A 20,390-nucleotide genomic window follows, 5' to 3' on the forward strand; every position below is an offset into this window, starting at 1 on the left:
AGACCATGTCCTCCCAATGACAATATCCACCCGCCCACCTAATTCGAAACCCGGTCAATTTGCAAAAGTACATATCTCTTCACTGCAACTCGATCTACTAAGGGAGTCCTTACAGGAGAAAGTCAATGGAGACTCATCAGTAACGCACACAAAATCGACAGTTAAATTGGGATCTATGGAGAGGCAGAAGATGTCTGATGCAGGGGTTCAACCCCAGGATTCGACTGCTTACCGTTCTCCATAATCTTTCAAACTGCTTATTTCGAGCATTTTGTGCATGTTACTCTGGATTTCCAAAATCCACTTTTGTTTTCAAGACTGAAGTCCCTCAACTCACACTCGCGTCAAGTTGTCTGACCAGAGTGGAGAACATATCATTCACTCATACTGTATGCAACAATTTGACTTTTAGGATTAAGAAGAGAGAGAGAGAGAGAGAGAGAGAGAGAGAGAGTTGTGATATCTTATGCAAGCAGAAACAGAGGAAATTGGTGTGATTATGTACAATTAATCATTATCTGAGAGTCGAGGCTATGAAGGACAAACAGGACTGAAAATAAATATATAAATGTAGTCAGCAAGATCTCATAATATCACTGCATGTAAAGAGCAAAAGGATTCATATCAATTATATAGTTATTCGTGCTGTTTATGCATTTAAATCGTATTAAGTAGAGAATGCATAATCTTCGAAAAGGCTAAAATGCACGAACCTGTCAAGGCAAGCAAGTCAACCTGTAATGGTCACGTGAGCACTGCGTGATAAACTGTAAATCCAGTTTAGGATTAGTTAATCATTAGGGACAGTTACCTGTTCTGCTGTCCAATATTTTCTATTTGCGAACGTTCCGGAGCATACTGGTGTGGACGATGTGGGTGATTCCTCTTGGTAAGGAGTCTCAGCAGGAATAAAAGTGACAGAGGAGGGTCGCAAGCTCGATGCCTTAAAGGCAAAATGATGCTTATCACCGAACTTTGAAACAAAAAAAAACAGAAAATGATGACAACGTTCTGCAGATACCAAGGAATAGAGTTGATGTTTTGTATCAGTGGTACAGCTCTGTCCTTGTGACGATAAAACGGCCAACAATTCCAATTCTATGAGTGGTCCGGTAACGAGAGGGACTTAAATTTACAAAGACACGTTCATATTGAATATTAAATGTTTATTGCAGAGAATCTAACTCTGAGAGTACCCGCAGTCATCATGTCTGACGTTCCAATCGTGGGCATATATCCCCGGAAAAAGGCGAAAGGTAGGATTTCAGGAAATTTTTAAAAAAGTATCCCTGTCGTTGAAACGAAAAGCAAAGGATGTCAATCCGAAATTTGGAATTGCCAGCGACTGAGGAAGCAATGCATGCTGCTTTGGGATTGTGATGGGTTGCTTGAGACGAAATATAATGGGGAAAGTGGATGGAAGAATTAAATTATCCGACGAATGAGAAGGGAATTGAAACTAAATACAGTGAACGAGAGATTGCGACGGAAAGGGAAGGAGGGATTTGTGCGAGGCGTGAGGGAGGGAGGGAAGGAGAAAGAGAGAGGGAGGCAGAGAAAGAGTGAGAGAGAGGGGGAGAGAGAGAGAGAGAGAGAGAGAGAGAGAGTGTGAGAGAGAGAGAGAGAGAGAGAGAGAGAGAGAGAGAGAGAGAGAGAGAGAGAGAGAGAGAGAGAGAGAGAGAGAGAGAGAGAGAGAGAGAGAGAGACAGACAGACAGAGAGACAGAGATTGTGGCTCACCATTGCTGGGGAGAAGTGAAATGTCCACCAGGTGCTAAAGTCAGTGAAAGTTGGGGAAGACCAGTTAGACATGGGAGAGGACGTAGAGCTCCTCCAGTTTCGCTGGACTGTCACCCTGATGTGAAAGGAACCAGAAATAAGATACCTTCTAATTGAAGTGAGTTCTGGTGCGTAACAATTAAACAAAGTGTCTGTGACGTGTTGTGCGCCATTACCGATAAATTATAACAGGGATAAGCTGGAGCACAAAATAACTACGATGAGCGTTTTGATAACGGTGACGATAAGGTGGCGACAAACGGGAAGGGAGCTATCAGTTGCAATCTCCACAGTCAGGGACTAGACAGGCCCCTCTGCAGCCACAACCTCAGTGCATCTAACAGGTAATTGAAGTTCCAGGCGAGCAGCATAGCTTAGGAATTGGTTGGGATTCTGGGTACAAAATGTTTCAGAAATCATCATCATATTATCCAATTACATACATCTACCCTTCTGGAGGAGGATGGTTTATTGTGGTTTCAGGGCCAACTCCAGATTGGCCTTCATTCGCAGGTTTAGGAAGGATATAGGGACTCCTTACGCCGGCAGTGCACGAAAAGAAGAGATGAGCACGAGGCTGTGACACAAGACGGATTACAAGGAGGAGGAAATGCCTGTATTTATTATATCAACCAGCAAATGTTCTTCAGAGAAAACGGAAATGCGTTGCTTCGACAGGAAGCTGGAAAGTGCTGAGTGCTGTGACCTAAGAATGATATTTAATAAATATAACACTTTGGAAGAGTGTTAGGATTAGGGTTAGTCCACCACGGCCCCCTGGACATGGGCACCAGCCCCCGGCGGAAAATGAACTCTCCAGCTCGGGACTCGGACCACAGATTTGACGACCTGCGGGCTATAAGCTCCAGAGGCCCCAGCTCCGGGTCTGGCTCAGACCGGGATCCTATGGCCGGGACTCTCGGTGCTGCCGCGGTTCTAACACCCGTCCTATTCCCCTGCTACCTCCTATTCTCGTTGTGACTCCCAGCCTTTCCTTCATCCCCTATCCCCTCTCCATCCTTCCGATCCCTCATCCTCCCCTCTGCCCGCTCTCCCTGAACATTCCAATACCCCTCCTCCTCCTGAGGCTTCCCACTCCTTATCCTCCCTTAACCCCAGTCCCAACCCTTGCCGTGTCTTCACCACCCACCCCCCGACCTTCCCCTATCTGAGGTAGAACGCTCTGTCCTCAGTAAGGGCCTCAGTTTTGTCCCCCTCCGCCCCCACCTCAGTGAGTTCCGTGCCCGCCATGATGCTGAACACTTCTTCCGCCGCCTACGTCTCCGAGCCTATTACTTCAACAAGGATTCCCCCTTCCCCCCAGCGATGATCCATTATCTCGGCTTCTATGCTCCTCCTCCTCCTGGACAACCCCATCGGGCCTTCTACCTGCTCTCGACCTTTTCATCTCTAACTGTCGCCGAGACATCAACTGTCTCAACTTCACCACCCCTCTCTCCTATTCTAACCTCACTCCCTCTGAACGCACAGCCCTCCACTCTCTCCGCACTAACCATCAAACCTGCAGACGAAGGTGGTGCTGAGTAGTCTGGCGGACGGACCTCTACCTCACTGAGGTCAAACGGAAGCTCTCCGACACCTCCTCGTACTTACTCCTGCCACGGGACCCCACCAAAAAACATCAATCCACTGTCTCACGCACCATCTCCACCCTGATCAACTCCGGACACCTTCCTCCCTCAGCCAAAAAACTCATAATTCCCACAACCCGCACAACTCGGTTTTACCTCCTCCCCAAGATCCACAAGCCTGACCTTCCCGGCAGACTCATAGTTTCAGCCTGCTCCTGCCCCACCGAACTTGTGTCTGCCTACCTGGACTCCATTTTATCCCCCATAGTTCAGACTCTCCCCACCTACATCCAGGATACATCCCATGTCCTTCACCTCTTCAATAACTTCCAATTGCCCGGCCCCGACCGCTTCATTTTTACTATGGATGCTCAATCCTTATACACCTCCATCCCACATCAAGAAGGCCTCAAAGCCCTCCACTACTTTTTGGATAACAGACCCCACCAGTTCCCCAGCCCCACCACACTTCTCCGGTTGGCGGAGCTTGTTCTAACTCTCAATAACTTCTCCTCTGGTTCACCCTCCAGATCGAGGGTGTTGCCATGGGCACTCGCATGGGCCCCAGCTATGCCTGCCTCTTTGTGGGTCTATGCTCCAAATCTATACTGGCAGCAATCCCCAACTTTTCCTCAGCTACATCGACGACTACATTGGTGCTGTTTCCTGCACCCATGCTGATCTCGTCAACTTCATCAACTTTGCTTCTAACTTTCACCCAGCCCTTAAATTCACTTGGTCCATCTCGGACACTTCTCTCCCCTTTCTTGATCTCTCGGTCTCCATCTCCGGAGACAGACTATCCACTGACATCTTCTAAAAACCCACAGACTCCCATAACTATCTTGACTATACCTCTTCCCACCCTGCCCAATACAAAAATGCCATTCACTATTCCCAGTTCCTCCGTCTCAGCCGCAACTGCTCCCAGGATGAGGCTTTCCGTTCCAGGACTTCTCAAATGTCCTCTTTCTTTCAGGATCGCGGTTTCCCTTCTGGCGTCATCAAAGATGCCCTCACCCGCATCTCCTCCACTTCCCGCACTTCAGCCTTCAACTCATCCTCCCGTCACCACAACAGGGACAAGGTCCCCCTTGTCCTCACCTACCACCCCACCAGCCTCCGGATCCAACACATTATCCTCCGCAACTTCCGTCACCTTCAACAGGACCCCACCACCCAACACATCTTTCCCTCCCTCTCCCTCTTAGCTTTTCGCAGGGATCGTTCCCTCCGCGACTACCTGGTCCACACGTCCCTCCCCACAGAACTCCCACCCGGCACTTATCCCTGCAAGCGCAAATGCTACACCTGTCCCCACACCTCCCCCCTTACCACCATTCCGGGCCCCAGACAGTCCTTCCAGGTGAGGCAACACTTCACCTGCGAGTCTGCTGGAGTTGTCTATTGCATCCGGTGTTCCCGGTGCGGCCTCCTCTACATCGGCGAGACCCGACGCAGATTGGGGGACCGCTTCGTCCGTCACAATAGGCAGGTCCTCCAGGTTGCCACCCCGTTCAACTCTGCCTCTCATTCCCATCTAGATATGTCCATACATGGCCTCCTCTACTGCCATGATGAGGCCAAACTCAGGTTGGAGGAGCAACACCTCATCTACCGTCTGTGTAGCCTCCAGCCTGAGGGCATGAACAAGGAATTCTCCAATTTCCGGTAATTCCCTCCCCCTCCCCCTATCCCAGTTCTCTCTCTGCCTCGCTCCCCTTTCAGTTTTCTGCTCCTTTATCTCTACAGTTCTTTCATGCTTATCCCCTCTCCCCTTTATCTTTCCTCTGATTGGTTCTCCACCTGGGGCCTCTAGCCCTACCACCTCCCTTATCTCTATTACTGGGCTTCGGCCCTCTCCCCCCCCCCCCCATTCCTGATGAAGGGTCTCGGCCCGAAACGTTGGCTGCTCTTTTCTCACGGATGCTGAGTTCTTCCAGCGTTGTGTACGTATCCTTTGATCCACAACATCTGCAGTTGTATTTTTGAGTATTTGAGACGTATGTCGATGAAAATCTGAATCTCTGAGGCATTTATCGCTGTGGGCGAAGTGATGGGGACAGGGTTTATAAGGAAAGGTACCCACAACTGGACAAAGCGTTGCTAAATTGTGAGAGATAAATGAGCGTTCTGAGGCAAGATTGCTTACTACCTCAACGATAACTTCCAGATGCCGCTGAAGAATTAGGCAGATGGCCTGCGCATGCTGTAGGATTCTCTAAGAACGTGTTTTAATGTGTGAGCAATAGGATTATTGCGTTTACATGAATAAAAGAATGGCAAGATTTAACTTCCGTAGTTTGATTTGAAGAACAAAACTATAATACTCAAGATCAGCTGGGCTAGAGTTGTGAGAACAACGTGTGAGCTGCAGTTCCTTTCCTATCGAATTGGACGACGAATTTTAGAGGAACGTGACTGCGCTTGATGCAGCCAGGGACAATATGTTCAGAAGAGAGAGTATTCCCACTCTGCACACGGGAAGCATTTGGATTTCAGATATTTTTCGGCGCAATGTAGGTAGGTGTATGTTCGCCGAGTTTTCCCTTTCGTCTGTCAAAAATCAGCTGCTTTGTTCTACTGACGTTGAGTGGAAGTTATCGTTGAGGTAGTAAGCAATCTTGCCCCAGAACGCTCATTTATCTCTCACAATTTAGCTACGCTTTGTTCAGTTGTCTGTAATTTATGTTCTTCTTGTCAGTGCCACATGTCTGGTTCTACGTGCACGAGATGAGTCCGCAGCTTTATATCTGGGGTTAACACTTCGAAATATATGGAGAGTGGTGAGGCATGTTTTCAGATTCTGGATGCTTTGTTTACAGATCCGAACTCCAAAATCACGTGTTTCTTGTCAAATTGTGACGATCACCAGTTGCTGCAGTTGACGAGATTCTACCGAGACCGACTGGAGCAGGCGATTGAAGAGGGGGTGGAGGGCATCAGTCTCATGTTAACAGGCGCAGACCAATTCACCGGCCAAGAGTATCACGTAAGTAGGAGAAATGTAGACAGAGTTTATGCCAATGGAGGCAGAATTTCAAAGACAGGAAGTTACCTTTCCGGCACCAGCGCTCATGACAGATTTTCATACTGCATTTGGACAATAGCCATTTATTCATGGTAACTCCTAAGGTAATCTTTATGGCAGGTCCCCGCCACCTTTGTCTTCATTTGATTCATTATAACGGTTGTCCACGTGGATACATTGCGTCTGGGTATTCAAGCAACTAAAGCTCACTCTTTCGTAAGAGCATGTAAACCAAACTCATACATTTAGTAACATATTACCAGCTAATATCCATAAGCTGCCCAAGATTCCTGAAAATGTAATTTTGGTTGCACACTTGAGAGACATTTCATAGATCTGGCGAGATAAAGTGAGTCCGGTGTCAGGATCTAAGTATTTCCAACTTGCATTCTTTTTAATTCTATTTTCTCTGTACTATAAATTGTAATTCTAAAGGCGTCAAAAGTTCTAGAACACATACTTCTGCACCGCTTTAATAGTTAAGGAGGTCATGTAGGAGGAGAGAAATAAGTTTAACCAAGGTACTTTCATCATATTTGTACATGTCCACGGCTCGCTTTCTGTTCAGAAAAAAAATGAATCAGAAGATGACACATTCATGAACAGAGGATCATATGTTATACGTATTTATATATTTTTTTATCACTTATTGCAGAAGGTTACTCAACTCGCTGAAAAAGGTAGCAGGAAGAGCGGCTCCAAACTACTTCTGAACCTAGTAATGGAGAAAGGGTCTCGGGCTCGGAGGGTGATGTGGGAGTCTTTCATAGAAATGCGCCAGACCTTACCGAAGCTGAAGAAAATAGTGCAAGAAATCGAGGAGCACGGTACGGCAACTTTAGACAGTGTAGTCAAGTTCAGATTTAAACGCAACCTGTTTTCCTACATTTATTCAAGCTCGTTTACTGGAAAATGCCTTTCCTTCATTAGGTTCAGGTCTGTTCGCCTATATGGACACTGAGCGGGGTTTATCCAGAGTGCTCTGTCATATGCAAGGTAGGACAAGAACTACTCTAGATTTCATAGTTTACAAACAACTGAGGTTTTAGAATCAGCACGTGGCAAATTAGGAATTATAGTCCGCTGAAATTTACATCAGTGGCAAAACTTACGCGGAAAGATTTAATGGCACCAGGTTTTCTCACATTTGCGGCAGCACAAACTTATTTGGGATAGACGATTAAGATTTCTTCGGGATTGTGTAATCTCTTAAAAACCTGACTGAGATTTTATGAGGAGATGGTAAAGATGACTGATGGAGAAAAGGCTTCAGATGTGATATACATCAATCTAGGTAAAGTTTGTGAAATCGTTCCTCGTGGAAAGCTTAAAAATCCCCTTGAGACTCATGATGATTTAGGGGTTTGGATTTGAAAATGACTTAGCAATGAAAGACACTGCGTGTGTTGGGAAATTTTCTCCTAACTGGAAGTCAGACACTAGCTTTGTTCAGTGAAGATTAGTGACGAAAATGTGCGTGGAATAGCTGCAGGTTTGCGGAAGACGCAATAAAGTGGGGGAATTATGGACAGCGAGCAATATTGTCAATGGATTCCTCAGCAGGAAACAGAACAGTTGAACTGTGGGAGGAGAAGAAACACGTTATTCTGAATCCAGATATGTGTTGTGTCCTGCACTTAGACCACTGGACGATACAATATAGGAGCAGAATTAGGCCATTAAACCCACCTACCACATTTCGTCATGGCTAACTGATCATCCCTCTCAGCCACAAACTCCTGCCTTCTTCCTGTATCCCTTCATGTTGTGACCAATCAAGAATCAAACAACCTCTGCCTTACATATGCATAAATCTTGGCTTCAACAGATGCCCAAGGCAACGAATTCCTCAGATACACCACTGAAAATAAAAGCTCGTCATCTCAGTTCTGAAGGGACCCCCGTTAGGGCCACAGATAAGCTTCTTTTTCTTTTTAATAGTCACCATTCTATTTCTTTACTAAAATGCGTGCCTATACATTTCGGGACACTGAGTTCCATCCGCCACTTCTCTCATTCTCCTAAACTACCTTCTGACATCTCTCGACTTCCTCAAAACTATCAACCCTTACTTCTAGCTTTGTATAGTCCGCAAATTTTGTAACAAAACCATCAATTCTGTCATCCAAGTCATTTACATGTCACTTAAAAAGAAGCGGACCAAACATAGACCCTTGTGGAACACCACTAGTCACCGCAGGTCAACGGAAAATTTTCCTTTGTTCCAAGGTTCTGGCTCCCGCCAATTAACCATAGTTTTATCGATGCTAATATCGTTCCTGCATTACCATGGATTCAGAACTTGTTCAGAAGCCTCATGTGCAGCACCTTGACAAAGTTATTCTGGTAATCCAAGTGCAAATCATCAGCCGATTCTTCTTTGTCTATCCTGATTGTTATGTCTTCAAAGAATTCTAACAGAATTGTCAGGCAATATTTTGCCTTGTAAACCCCATGCTGACTGCAGCCTACTTTATCATGTGTTTCCAAGTATCGTGGAACCACATCCTTATCGATCGATTCCAACATCTTCCCAACTGCTGAGGTCAGGCTAACTGTCCTATAATTTTCTTTCATTTGCCTCTCTCAATTCCTTAAGATTTGAGAGACATTTGCAAATATCCTGTCTTCCGGAAACGTTCCAGACTACACAGAATATTGAAAGATCATTACTAATGCCTCTACAATTTCTTCGGCCACCTCTTTTAGATCCCTGGGGCGTACACCATTTGATCCATCCGATTTATCTACGGTGAGATCATTCAGCTCCCCAAGGACATTCTACCTAACAATGGCAACATCACACATTTCTAACCGCTTACACTCTTGAACTTAAATCGTACTCTCAGTGTGTTCTGCAGCAAAGACTGATAAAAAGTTCGTCCGCCAATTTTTTGCCCCCAGTACTACCTATGCAGCTTCGTTTCCAGCGGCTAGACATCCATTCCTGCTCCTATTTGACACTTTACCTATCCGAAAAAAACTTTTGGCATCCTGTTTAATGTTATTTGCTCTCCTACTCTCATATTCCACCATTTCCTTCTAAATGACCATTCCATTGCCTTCTGTTGGATTTTAAAGGCTTTAGAAACCTCTAACTTCCCAAAACATTTCTCTATCATATGCCATATCTTTGTCTTTTATATTGGTTTTGACTTCTCTTGTAAGCCACAGTTGTGTCATCTGCCCTTAGAAAGCTTATTTCTCTTTCGGATCTACATGTAGTGGGCCTTCCAAATAGCTTCCATAAACTCAAGCTACTGCTACTATGCCGTCATCCCTGCCGGTGTTCTTTCCCAATCAATATCGGCCAATTCTCTTCTCATGTCCCTGTAAATCCCTTTACTATCCCGTAATACTGAACCATCTGCCTTTAGCTTCTCCTTGACAAATTTTATTGTAAAATCCATCATATTATGATCAGGGTTCTGATAACTCATGTTCTCTAATAAATTCTGGTTCATTACACAACAAACAATCCAGGGCACAACCACGAACTGCTCTGAAAAGCCCTCTCGGAGATAATCTGGAAATTTCGCCTCCTGGGATCCAACACCAACCTGATTTTCCCAATACATCTGTATATTTAAATCCCGCATATCTATTGTGACATTGTCACTTCGGCATGCATTTTCTGTCGCCCTTGGTGATTTATACATCACATCCTCACTACTGTTTAGGTGTCTGGATATAACTCCCACCAGGGCCTTTTTATCCTTTTTAGTGATTTAGCACCATCGTACAAAAAGGAGAGAAACTTGACAATACTTTACCTGTCCCAAGTCCGATCTCAGCTAAGCAACGCAAACCAACACCGGCGCACTTAATAGAGCGGCCGTTCCGTTTACACTTGCATTATTATCATTCGCCCTTTCAATTGCATCCCACTCGATGATTAGTCGCAGGCCGTTTCAGAGAAACTGCCCTGAAGCTCTGCCTTTTGAATCTTAACTGCGAACTGGTTGAAAATTAGCTCCATTTGCGCAACTCACTCTTGTGATTCGTCACAGCCGAACTCATCTTGTGAGATCCAATTGAAGAGCCGACTGCACAGGTAATGGCAAGGTCCATGCATTCTTGGAGTGGCAGCACAACATATATGGCCATAAATAATGTTTGAATTTGTGGGCCTGGATGTTAAGTATAAAAGTCGGGAGGTTAAACTGCAACACCTCAGTACTGTGGTGAAATTGTATTTCGCGTATTCTGGTGACCGCATTACAGGAAGGCTGACGGTTTTGGAGCATGTGCAGAAAAGTCTCGTTAGGATGTCGTCACTTTAGAGAGTATTAGATCTAAGTAGAGAAAGGACATACCTGGATTGTTTATTTGGAGTTTGGAGAATGAGAAACCACTCGATTGAGAGAGGAACAGAAGGGACAGACAATGAAAGAATATTCTTCGAGGGTGGAAAAGACTAATGGTAGGGGAAGTGTATACAGGTGACCATAGCGGGAGGGGTGTTTTAATGAACGTTTCTAAACAGGTTTTAGCCCACAGGGTGCTCGGTACCCGAGCAGTCCCATTAGAAATGGTAGAAACAAAAACAATGATAACATTTAAGGCGTGTTTAAAATAATCATGCACAGACAACGAGTTTACACAGGTAGCAATATCAAATCAAATACGAGAGGATACGATATTTTAACTTACTCAAACATCAATCTAACCCTGCTGTCCCATATAGGCCTTCACTTTCCTTTACTCCATGTGCCTCTCTGAGAGTCCTCGGAATGTCCTGAATGATTCTAACTCTACTACTTCTCTCGGTACTGTGTTCATTGCCCCTGCTGCTCTCAGTTCAAAACGAAACCTTGGACGCCTCCCATACCTTCCTACAATCACTTTTGAAATATACCAAATATACTCAAATATACCTTTGAGTGTGTGTGTGTGTTTGTGCTAGTGTGTGTGTGTGTGTGTGTGTGTGTGTGTGTGTGTGTGTGTGTGTGTGTGTGTGTGTGTGTGTGTGTGTGTGTGTGTGTGTGTGGTCGTGGCTTCGTTCGGGTGTATTCATGTATGGTTGAATGATAATGAAACTTGAATTTTATTTGATTATATTTGAAATCCTTCGCAAGGTCCCGATGCTGAGCAATCTCATATTCTTCAGGTAGCTTTTGCAAGCTGCTGAGGAATACCGTGATAGACATAGGAAAACCCCAAAGCATTCCACAGGTATGAGAAGAGCAGGAGAAAGAGACGTGAGAGAATAGGACCTATCAAGTGTGACAGTGGGGAAGTGTGTTTGGAACCGGCGGAAATAGCAGAGGTACTTAATGCATACTTTACCTCAGTATTCACTATGAAAAAGGATCTCAGTGATTGTAGTGATGACCCGCAGCGGACTGAAAAGTTTAAACATGTAGATATTAAGAAAGAGGATGTGCTGGAACTTTTAGAAAGCATCAAGATAGATAAGTCGCCGGGACCGGATGTAATGTACCCCAGGGTACTGTGGAAGTCGATGGAGGAGATTGCTCCGCTTCTGGCGATGATCATCAATGAGGATGGGTGAGGTTCCGGAGGATTGGAGGTTTGCGGATATTGTTCCTTTATTCAGGAAAGGAAGAAGAGATAGCCCAGGAAACTGCAGACCAGAGATTGGTACGTTGATGGAGAAGATCCTGAGAGGCGGGATTTATTAACATTTAGAGCAGCATTATATGATTAGGAATAGTCAGCATGGCTTTGTCAAGGCCAAGTCCTGCCTTACGAGCCTGATTGCATTTCTTGAGGTTGTGACTAAGCACATTGATGAAGGTAGAGCAGTAGATGTCATGTATATGGATCTCAGCAAGGCATTTGATAAGCTACCCCATGCAAGGCTTATTGAGAAAGTAAGGAGGCCTAGGGTCCAAGGGAATATTGCTTTGTACATCCAGAATTGGATGCCACAGAAGGGCAAGTGGTAGTAGACGGGTCATAATCTGTAGGGGTCGGTGACCAGTGGTGTGCCTCAGGGATCCGTTTTGGGTCCCCCTTCTCTTCGTGATTTTCATAAATGACCTGGATGAGGAAGTGGAGGGATGGGATAGTAAGTATTCTGATGACACAAAGTTTGGAGGTGTTGTGGATAGTGTGGAGGGCTGTCAGAGGTTACAGCGGGACATTAATAGGATGCAAAACTGGGCTGAGAAGTGGAAGTTGGAGTTCGACCCAGATAACTGTGAAGTGGTTCATTTTGGTAGATCAAATATGATGGCAGAATATAGTGTTAATGGTATGACTCTTGGCACTGTGGCGGATCAGAGGGATCTAGGGGTCTGAGTCCATAGGACGCTCAAAGCAGCTGCGCAGGTTGACTCTGTGGTTATGAAGGTGTACGGTGTATTGGCCTTCAGCAATCGTGGAATTTAATTTAGAAGTCGAGAGGTAATGTTGCAGCTATATAAGACCCGGTCAGACCCCACTTGGAGTACTGTACTCAGTTCTGGTCGCTTCACTACAGGAAGAATGTGGAAGCCATAGAAAGGGTGCAGAGGAGATTTACAAAGACGTTGCCTGGATTGGGGAGCATGCCTTATGAGAATAGTTTGAGTGAACTCGGCCTTTACTCCTTGGAGCGACGGAGGATGACAAGTGATCTGATAGAGGTTTATAAGATGATGAGAGGCATTGGTCGTGTGGATAGTCAGAGGCTTTTTCCAGGGCTGAAATGTTTGCCAAAGAGGACATAGGTTTAAGGTGCTGGGGAGTAGGTACAGAGGAGATGTCGGGGTAAGTTTTTTTTACTGAGAGAGTGGTGAGTGCGTGGAATGGGCTGCCGGCAGCGGTGGTGGAGGCGGATACGATAGGGTCTTTTAAGAGACTTTTGGATAGGTACATGGAGCTTAGAAAGTTGGAAGGCTATGTGTAAGCCTACTAATTTCTAAGGCAGGTACATGATCGGCACAGCTTTCTGGGCAGAAGGGCATTATTGTGTTTTCTATGTTTGTATTTAATCTCAGGTCAGAATTCAAAGTATCCCAAAGCATTATGATACCAACTGCAATTTGAAATGATCCGGGAAAAGTAGAAATCCTTTAAACCCTTGACTGATGAATTTTGAAACTCCATACACTCCTCTCTAGGTCGGAAAACATGACAAATACAATAAAATCTCATAATTATGTTTACAATTCTTGAGACGTTGTCGCTGACTGGGGACTTCAAATACATTTGAAAATTTGTTCACTACTTGTTTACGATTTGGCTCCAATTCATTTAATTCCTTGTAGAGCAGATGAAAACCTGTAAGGATGTTGCTATAAAGAGAAAGAACATGAACTCTGTAACTGAATGGGTCCTGGTAGACCATCAGTGAAAAAAAAACAAACAATTCTCATTCATTTCGAAACCCATATATACCTAAAACGACTACTGTGGTAAAGGGAAGCGATTATTGGGCCGTTGAGTGTGATGATAAATAGTTACTGGACACGACTGTGATACCAGATGGAGCAGAACAGTGACTGTCGTCACGTTTCTTTTCCAAGAAATAACACATATTCTAGAAAGATAAAAACATTAAAAAATACAGTACAATGCAGGCTCTTCGGCCCACAAAGTGGTGCCGAACATCTCCCTACCTTAGAAATTGCTAGGCTTACCTATAGACTTTATTTTTCTAACCTCCATGTACCTATCCAAAAGTCTCTTAAAAGAGCCTATAGAATCCGCCTCTACTTATTCTGCAGAGGTAGAGACGAGCATTGTCACCAGCCAAATAATAGGCAATAATAGTTTAAGCAATAATGAAATGGGGAAGGTCTCATTTAATGTCTGGCGACAAGTCTCTAACTGCTCACATTCAGAATATCTGAAAACTTGCCACAGTTTACGAGCTATAGACAGATCCTCAGAACGAATCAATAAACTTCAAAACCTCGATCTTCGTAGTTCACTTTCCATCTGTATCTCTGAGCTCTCACAGGTATAAGGGAATCTGTACAAAACAGCTCTTTCTCGATGGCAATCATCAAAGACATCGTATACGTTTTCTAATTAATGACGTTGTGACCAGGCGTAGTGCAAACACGATATCTGAATTCGCTGGAAATGCTGTCTGCACAATCTCAGACAGTGACGAGGAGGCGCATAGATCATTAAGATGAATGGTATCTTTGAAGCAGCCTTGCACACCAGGTCTAAGGAATTCATTGTGGCCAAGAAGCAATGTCAAGGGAACACAGACTAGGTCGGACTGAGAGGCAGCAGTGGATAGGGTGAGCAGTTTCAGTTCCTGGGCGTCAATAACTCTGAAGCTCTGCCGTCGGCCCAGCATACTGATGTAATTCCGACGAAGGAAGCCAGCGGCTGCATTTCAGTTGGAATTTGAGATAGTCTGGTATGTCACCAAATCCTCCAGCAAATTTCAGCAGATGTACTATGGATGGAGTTCTAAATGGTGTTCAGTGGTTAATGCAAAAGATTAAAAGGAAATAAACATGCGGAGAGCTTCATTATGGGTCTTCCACGCATCGAGGTTATTGTAAATAAGTGATCTCCCAGAAAGGCGTCATCCAGCAATCAGGTGTATCAGATGATGTGAGGCAATGGTCGTGTCGATAGTCAGAGGCTTTTTCCCCAGGGCTGAAACGGTTAACACGAGAGGGCACAGTGTTAAGGTGCTTGGAAGTGGACATGTCAGCGGTAGGTATTTTTTTATGCAGAGAGTCGTGAGTGCGTGGAATGGGCTGCTGGCGAGTGTAGTGGGGCGGATACAATATGGTCCTTTAAGAGACTCCTGGATAGCCACAAGGAGCTTAGAAAAGTAGGGAGCTCGAGGTAACCCGAGGTAATTTCTAAAATGAGTACATATTAGGCACGGCATTGTGGGCCGAAGGGCTTGTATTGTGCTGTAGGTTTTCTATCTTTCTATTTTCTTACCATCCGGAACATGTCCTCTTTCTCGCTACTACTGTCAGGCGGAAAGGTACAGGAGAATGAAGACATATACAATATTTTCTTCTCTTTTGATAGAACATTACTGAAAGGTCCATGCACACATGAAGAGCAGCTTATGAGTTATGAGTCAGTAAATTTTGTACTGACAATTTATTATATATTCTTATTATATCTTACAGTATCCTTATGTATTACACACCACTGCTGCCGCAAAATAACTTTTCGCATGTGACAGTGCGAGCAAACGTGGTTCTGATTCTGATTCTGATTATTCTTACATTAAAGAACATATTTGAATAAACGCCTTAATTTCTTATATTTGAAGCGGCTCAAGATAAACACAAGGAGACTTTGCGGGTGCAAACTGAAACTCTGAGAGTGAGCACCATATTGATGAAGGAGAAGGTGAAGGTTTTCCAGCTGGTTGATCGATACGCTGAGCTCACGGTCATTTCAACTGTTCGAGATCGGAGGCTGGTGGAACATGAGCTGCTGGCAAGAGGCAGAGACCATGAAGAGTGGAGAGAGAAACATCTCCGGAGGGAGCTGGATAAAATCCCGACCGAACACTTGTTCCACAAAAGTTACTCACGTCGATTTCTACGTGAAATAAAGAAATACTTCAAGAAATGTCCTACTGGGAGTTCTGCTGTTGTCGCCGGCGTCCCGGGCATCGGGAAAACAACAATGATACAAAAGATTGTTTATGATTGGGCCACAGGGCAAATATACCATGAATTCCAGTTTGTATTCAGTTTCAACTTCCGGGATTTAAACTTAATTAACTGTAGAATAAACCTGAGAGACTTGATTCTGGATCAGTATCCTTACTTGGGGAATATTGTGGCAGAGCTCTGGAAGAACCCAGAGGGACTACTTTTTATTTTCGATGGTTTGGATGAATTCAAGTACAGAATCGACTTTGGCAACAATTCAGGAGACACGGAACCTTTGTACATGTGCACAGATCCAGAACGTGTGTGTGAAGTATCTGACATCGTGTACAGTTTAATCCAGAACAAGCTGCTCCCAGGGTGTTCAGTGCTGGTGACCACCCGCCCCACGGCGTTACATTTATTAGAAAAGGCAGATATCAGGGTCTGGTCGGAAATCCTGGGATTTGTTGGTGAGCAAAGGAAGGAATATTTCAACAAGTTTTTCAAAGACCAGGCAGTGGCAGCAGATGTTTTTAAATACGTTGAGGAGAACGGGATTCTGTACACCATGAGCTACAACCCCTCCTACTGCTGGATCCTCGCCCTGGCCCTGGGCCCCTTCTTCACAAAAAGAGACAGGGAGCTCCAGCGTGTTCCCAAGACCATCACCCAACTGTATTCCTACTATATATACAACATTCTGAAAAACCACGGCCGTGAGATTGACAACCCCCGTGATGTGTTACTGCGGGTTGGTCAGATGGCCTTCAGAGGAGTGTCTGAGAGGAAGATTGTGTTTACAGATGGAGATTTGATCAAGTACAATCTACAGTCTTCCCAGTTCCTGTCCGGGTTCCTGATGGAGCTTTTGGAGAGAGAGGATTCTGCCCGGAGCGTGGTGTACACATTCCCACACCTGACCATCCAGGAGTTTGTAGCCGCCCTTGCACAATTCCTGACTCCAGAACGTAGAGACATTGTGAGGCTCCTGAGTGAAGTCCAAAGTACGACGGATGGGCGATTTGAGGTATTCCTCCGTTTTGTTGCGGGTCTCTCTTCCCCAGGGTCAGCATGGCGCTTGGAAGAGTTTCTTGGCCCATTTCCACATCAAACAATCTGCCGGGTGATTGATTGGGTGAAGGAGGAAGTTGCACGTCAAGCTCGAAACACATGGAGCGAAGCCGGAAAACGGAATCTCATTAATACGTTGCACTACCTGTTTGAGTCGCAGAATAGTGGACTGGCTCAGGCCATACTGGGATCTATGGAAACACTCTCATTTAGTGGACTGCGATTCACTCCGATTGACTGCGCCGTCCTGTCTTACGCCATTGAGTTCTGCGATTCAGTCAAACATCTCGATCTATGGGGTTGCCGCATCGAGAGTGAAGGCCTCCAGCGTCTGGTTCTCGTGCTGCACAAATGCCAGCAATTAGGGTAAATATATTCATTTCTAAACTGTAAATAGTTTGCGCTTTCTTTTGTTTCTGTGCCTGTGCCTCCTGCCCTGTGTTTGAAGGATGGCTCCCTGTTCCACCGATGAATGAATGATAAATTCACCAACTCTGACAACGTTATCTCTTTCGCCCCCTACCGTTCCCATGCGGAAAATTTTGCAATCGACGGAATGAGGCTAAATTAGGCGAAAAACTGAGAGAATTGTATTAAATAAATTACTGACGTTCCGTAAATGACTGAGCGGCGGGCAGTGCGGGAAATAATTACGTTTATTTATTAATCTCCTGAAGTGTTTCCTGCAACATGAAAGTTATATCCTGTAATACCGGACATGGAGTTTCAATCCTATCGTTTTCCTTTCTGTCCTGTTGTGTTTAGACTAGGCAGTAATGACCTGGGAGATTCGGGAGCGAAACTGGTGTCTATGGCTCTAAGAAACCCGGAGTGTAAAATCCAGAATCTGGGGTAAGTTCCAAAATACTGGAGAATTTGTTTCAGGTTGAAGATTGTTATGACCATTAATTGTGTTACTGATAAACATTGGGGATTTTCACCCTGTCACGTTTCTCTGCGTGTCTTTCATCTCTCTCATCTTCAGTCTGTACAAGACAGGTCTCACTGATTCTTGCACCGAGGATCTCGCCTCCGCTCTCAGTGAAAACACTTCTCTGAATGTATTGGATCTGGGATCGAACTCATTCACAGATCGATCTGTCCCCGCTCTCCGTCGCTTCATACTGACCGCCGCAAGCCTTCAGTGGATCGAGTGAGTCTTTGTGCTTCTGTTCAGTAGATAAAATCACTGGTGTTACTGTTTCCTCTAATAATATTTTTCGATAACATCGTGTTGAAATATTAGCGCAGATCGCTGTTGTTCACACAGTGTAATCCGTTCATTTCTTCCTTATTATTCCATCTTCTTCAGGCTGAGGGACAATGCATTCAGTCGGACCGGGGAGAAGGAATTTAGATCTTTGCAGGAACCCAGACCAGGACTGGCAGTAATCCTGTGATCGGCTCTCTATGTGAACAGCATGACCAGCGGAATAGAAACACTTTGGGCTGATTATCCGTACTTCCTTTTAACGGGCAAGTTTGAGATTTCTATCAAAGCTTCCAGTAGATCCCGGTTCGAGCTGAGCATATGGCGGCTGGATACGCGATCCTGCTACCAGGTGGCACAGTTGGCTGTTCATCCGACGCTGATTTTCCCAGGTGCAAGGTACTCGCCCCATAGTGGGGACATGTGCATTTGGACTAGAGAAATCATGGGTGTGTCCCAGCCTGGGAACACATTCGCTGCCCAGGGTTAGATGATCGGGGAAGAAAATCACTCGTCGCTTTTCTGCAGATGGTGCAGCGGGAAATTTTACTGTAATTCACACAGTAGTCTGACGACATAATAATGTCAAACTGTCAATTAAGTCCCTTCTTGTCACCAGATTTGTCACGATAATGAATGCTATCGCGAATTGTGATTTCACAATCAGCTGTTCCCCATGCAACGAAACGGAGAAAAGCACGACTGATTGTTCAGTCTGTCATGCATTGTTTTCCCTCGTTCACTATCGATTTTTAAATCTCAAGGTATAGGAGAAGTCGCTGATCCCAAAAAGTGGAATATGTGTTTTCGGGTTCCTCTCCCTTCTTCTTGATGTCAGAAATTAGAAGAAGGCATGTCCTGTGTGATGAGAGTCCTTTATGATCGATGCCGTGTTTTTGAAACATCGCTTTTTGAAGATATCTTCGATGCTGGGGAGTTTATTGTCCATGATAGAAGCTTAGTCCTCAATGTCCCGTAGCTTTATTGAATACTGAGCAGACGGAGATTTAACCAGTTAGAATGCAATCAAACGCACATCTTCAGACATTTGTGAGAGTCTTTAACTTCACACCGTGTCCACAAACTCCTAATCAAACAGAGCTCCTCTTGTGCCTTCTTTGTAATTTCATTAACACCTTGGGCCCAGGACAGCTCTTCTGAGATGTTGATACCAAGCAAATTGAAACCGTTTACGCTTTCTCCTGCTGATCCATCGACCAGGGCTGGTACGTGTTCAATTGACTACACCTTCCTGAAATCCACAATGAATTTACTGATCTTATTGACGCTGGGTATAAGGTTGTTGTTGCGACAACACTCAACCAGCAGATCTACCTTGCCCCCGCACCCCTCCTCTTCACCATCTGAAATTCTACCAACAGTATTTGTATAATTGACAAATTTATACAGTTTTGTACAAACGTTTTACGCACATATATAGCTATACTATAGTACTTAGAGTATGAAGTAACTACAGCACTCTGATAACGGCATAGTACTGTGGTAGAGTTATGCATGCACTGTACTGCTACCACAATAATAATTTAAAGCATTTAATTTCATGACATAATTTCATGAGTGAAGATAAACTTGATTCTGACAAGGGTCCCTATGGAAGTCTGATTGCGGAAAGGGAAGAGGGAGAGGGGAATCATGGATGGAAAAATGGAGAAGAAGCGGGAATCACCAGAGAGGCATTCTGTAATAATCAATAAACCAATTATTTGGAATCAAAAAGCATCGTCTATTTTCAGGGCTGGATGTGTCTGCACCTACACTACAAATCCCCACCCCTGACCGTGGCTCTGCTTCTCGGCCACATGTCCCATGATCTTTCTACGGCGCTCCCCACGAGCCTTTCCAAACATTCTTTGCTCCCGATAGATATACAAACTCGTTCTCCACTCCACGTTGACAATTCTAGTACAATGCAAAAGTTTTAGGCATCCTCGCTAGTTGCAGAGCGAAGCACGGAGACCGAGGTTTTGGAGTTTGTTCATTCGTAATGAGCTTATAATGGGTTGCATCAACAACTAGCAGCCTGACGTGTTATTGATTTTGTCCATGTGATCCAAAGCCAAGAGGAGAGCCAATGAGATTGCATCGGCCGTAGACTTCTTATGACGTCCCGCAATTTACAATAGGTCCCGGTCCCTGTTTAGCTAT

General features: G+C 44.8%; 1 protein-coding gene across 1 annotated transcript; it reads left to right on the forward strand.

Annotated features, from left to right (window-relative positions):
* Positions 1-1,207: 1,207 nt before the first annotated feature.
* Positions 1,208-19,472, forward strand: LOC140722959 (NACHT, LRR and PYD domains-containing protein 3-like). Its single transcript, XM_073037580.1, has 8 exons — positions 1,208-1,256; positions 6,196-6,362; positions 7,057-7,228; positions 7,332-7,397; positions 15,613-17,380; positions 17,780-17,866; positions 18,000-18,167; positions 18,327-19,472. The coding sequence occupies exons 1-8, from the start codon at positions 1,208-1,210 to the stop codon at positions 18,412-18,414; spliced, it is 2,565 nt and encodes an 854-aa protein (XP_072893681.1). The 3' UTR covers positions 18,415-19,472.
* The last annotated feature ends 918 nt before the right edge of the window (positions 19,473-20,390 follow it).

The sequence above is a fragment of the Hemitrygon akajei genome, unplaced genomic scaffold (genome assembly GCF_048418815.1).
Source record: "Hemitrygon akajei unplaced genomic scaffold, sHemAka1.3 Scf000095, whole genome shotgun sequence".
NCBI classification, from domain to species: domain Eukaryota; kingdom Metazoa; phylum Chordata; class Chondrichthyes; order Myliobatiformes; family Dasyatidae; genus Hemitrygon; species Hemitrygon akajei.

Excerpts from the sequence above, each read along its gene's own strand:
- LOC140722959 (XM_073037580.1), top strand. The coding sequence starts at position 1,208 with ATGTCTGACGTTCCAATCGTGGGCATATATCCCCGGAAAAAGGCGAAA. Across the intron at positions 7,229-7,331 it reads GCAAGAAATCGAGGAGCACG|GTTCAGGTCTGTTCGCCTAT; the intron begins GTACGGCAACTT and ends TTCCTTCATTAG. Across the intron at positions 18,168-18,326 it reads GCAAGCCTTCAGTGGATCGA|GCTGAGGGACAATGCATTCA; the intron begins GTGAGTCTTTGT and ends CATCTTCTTCAG.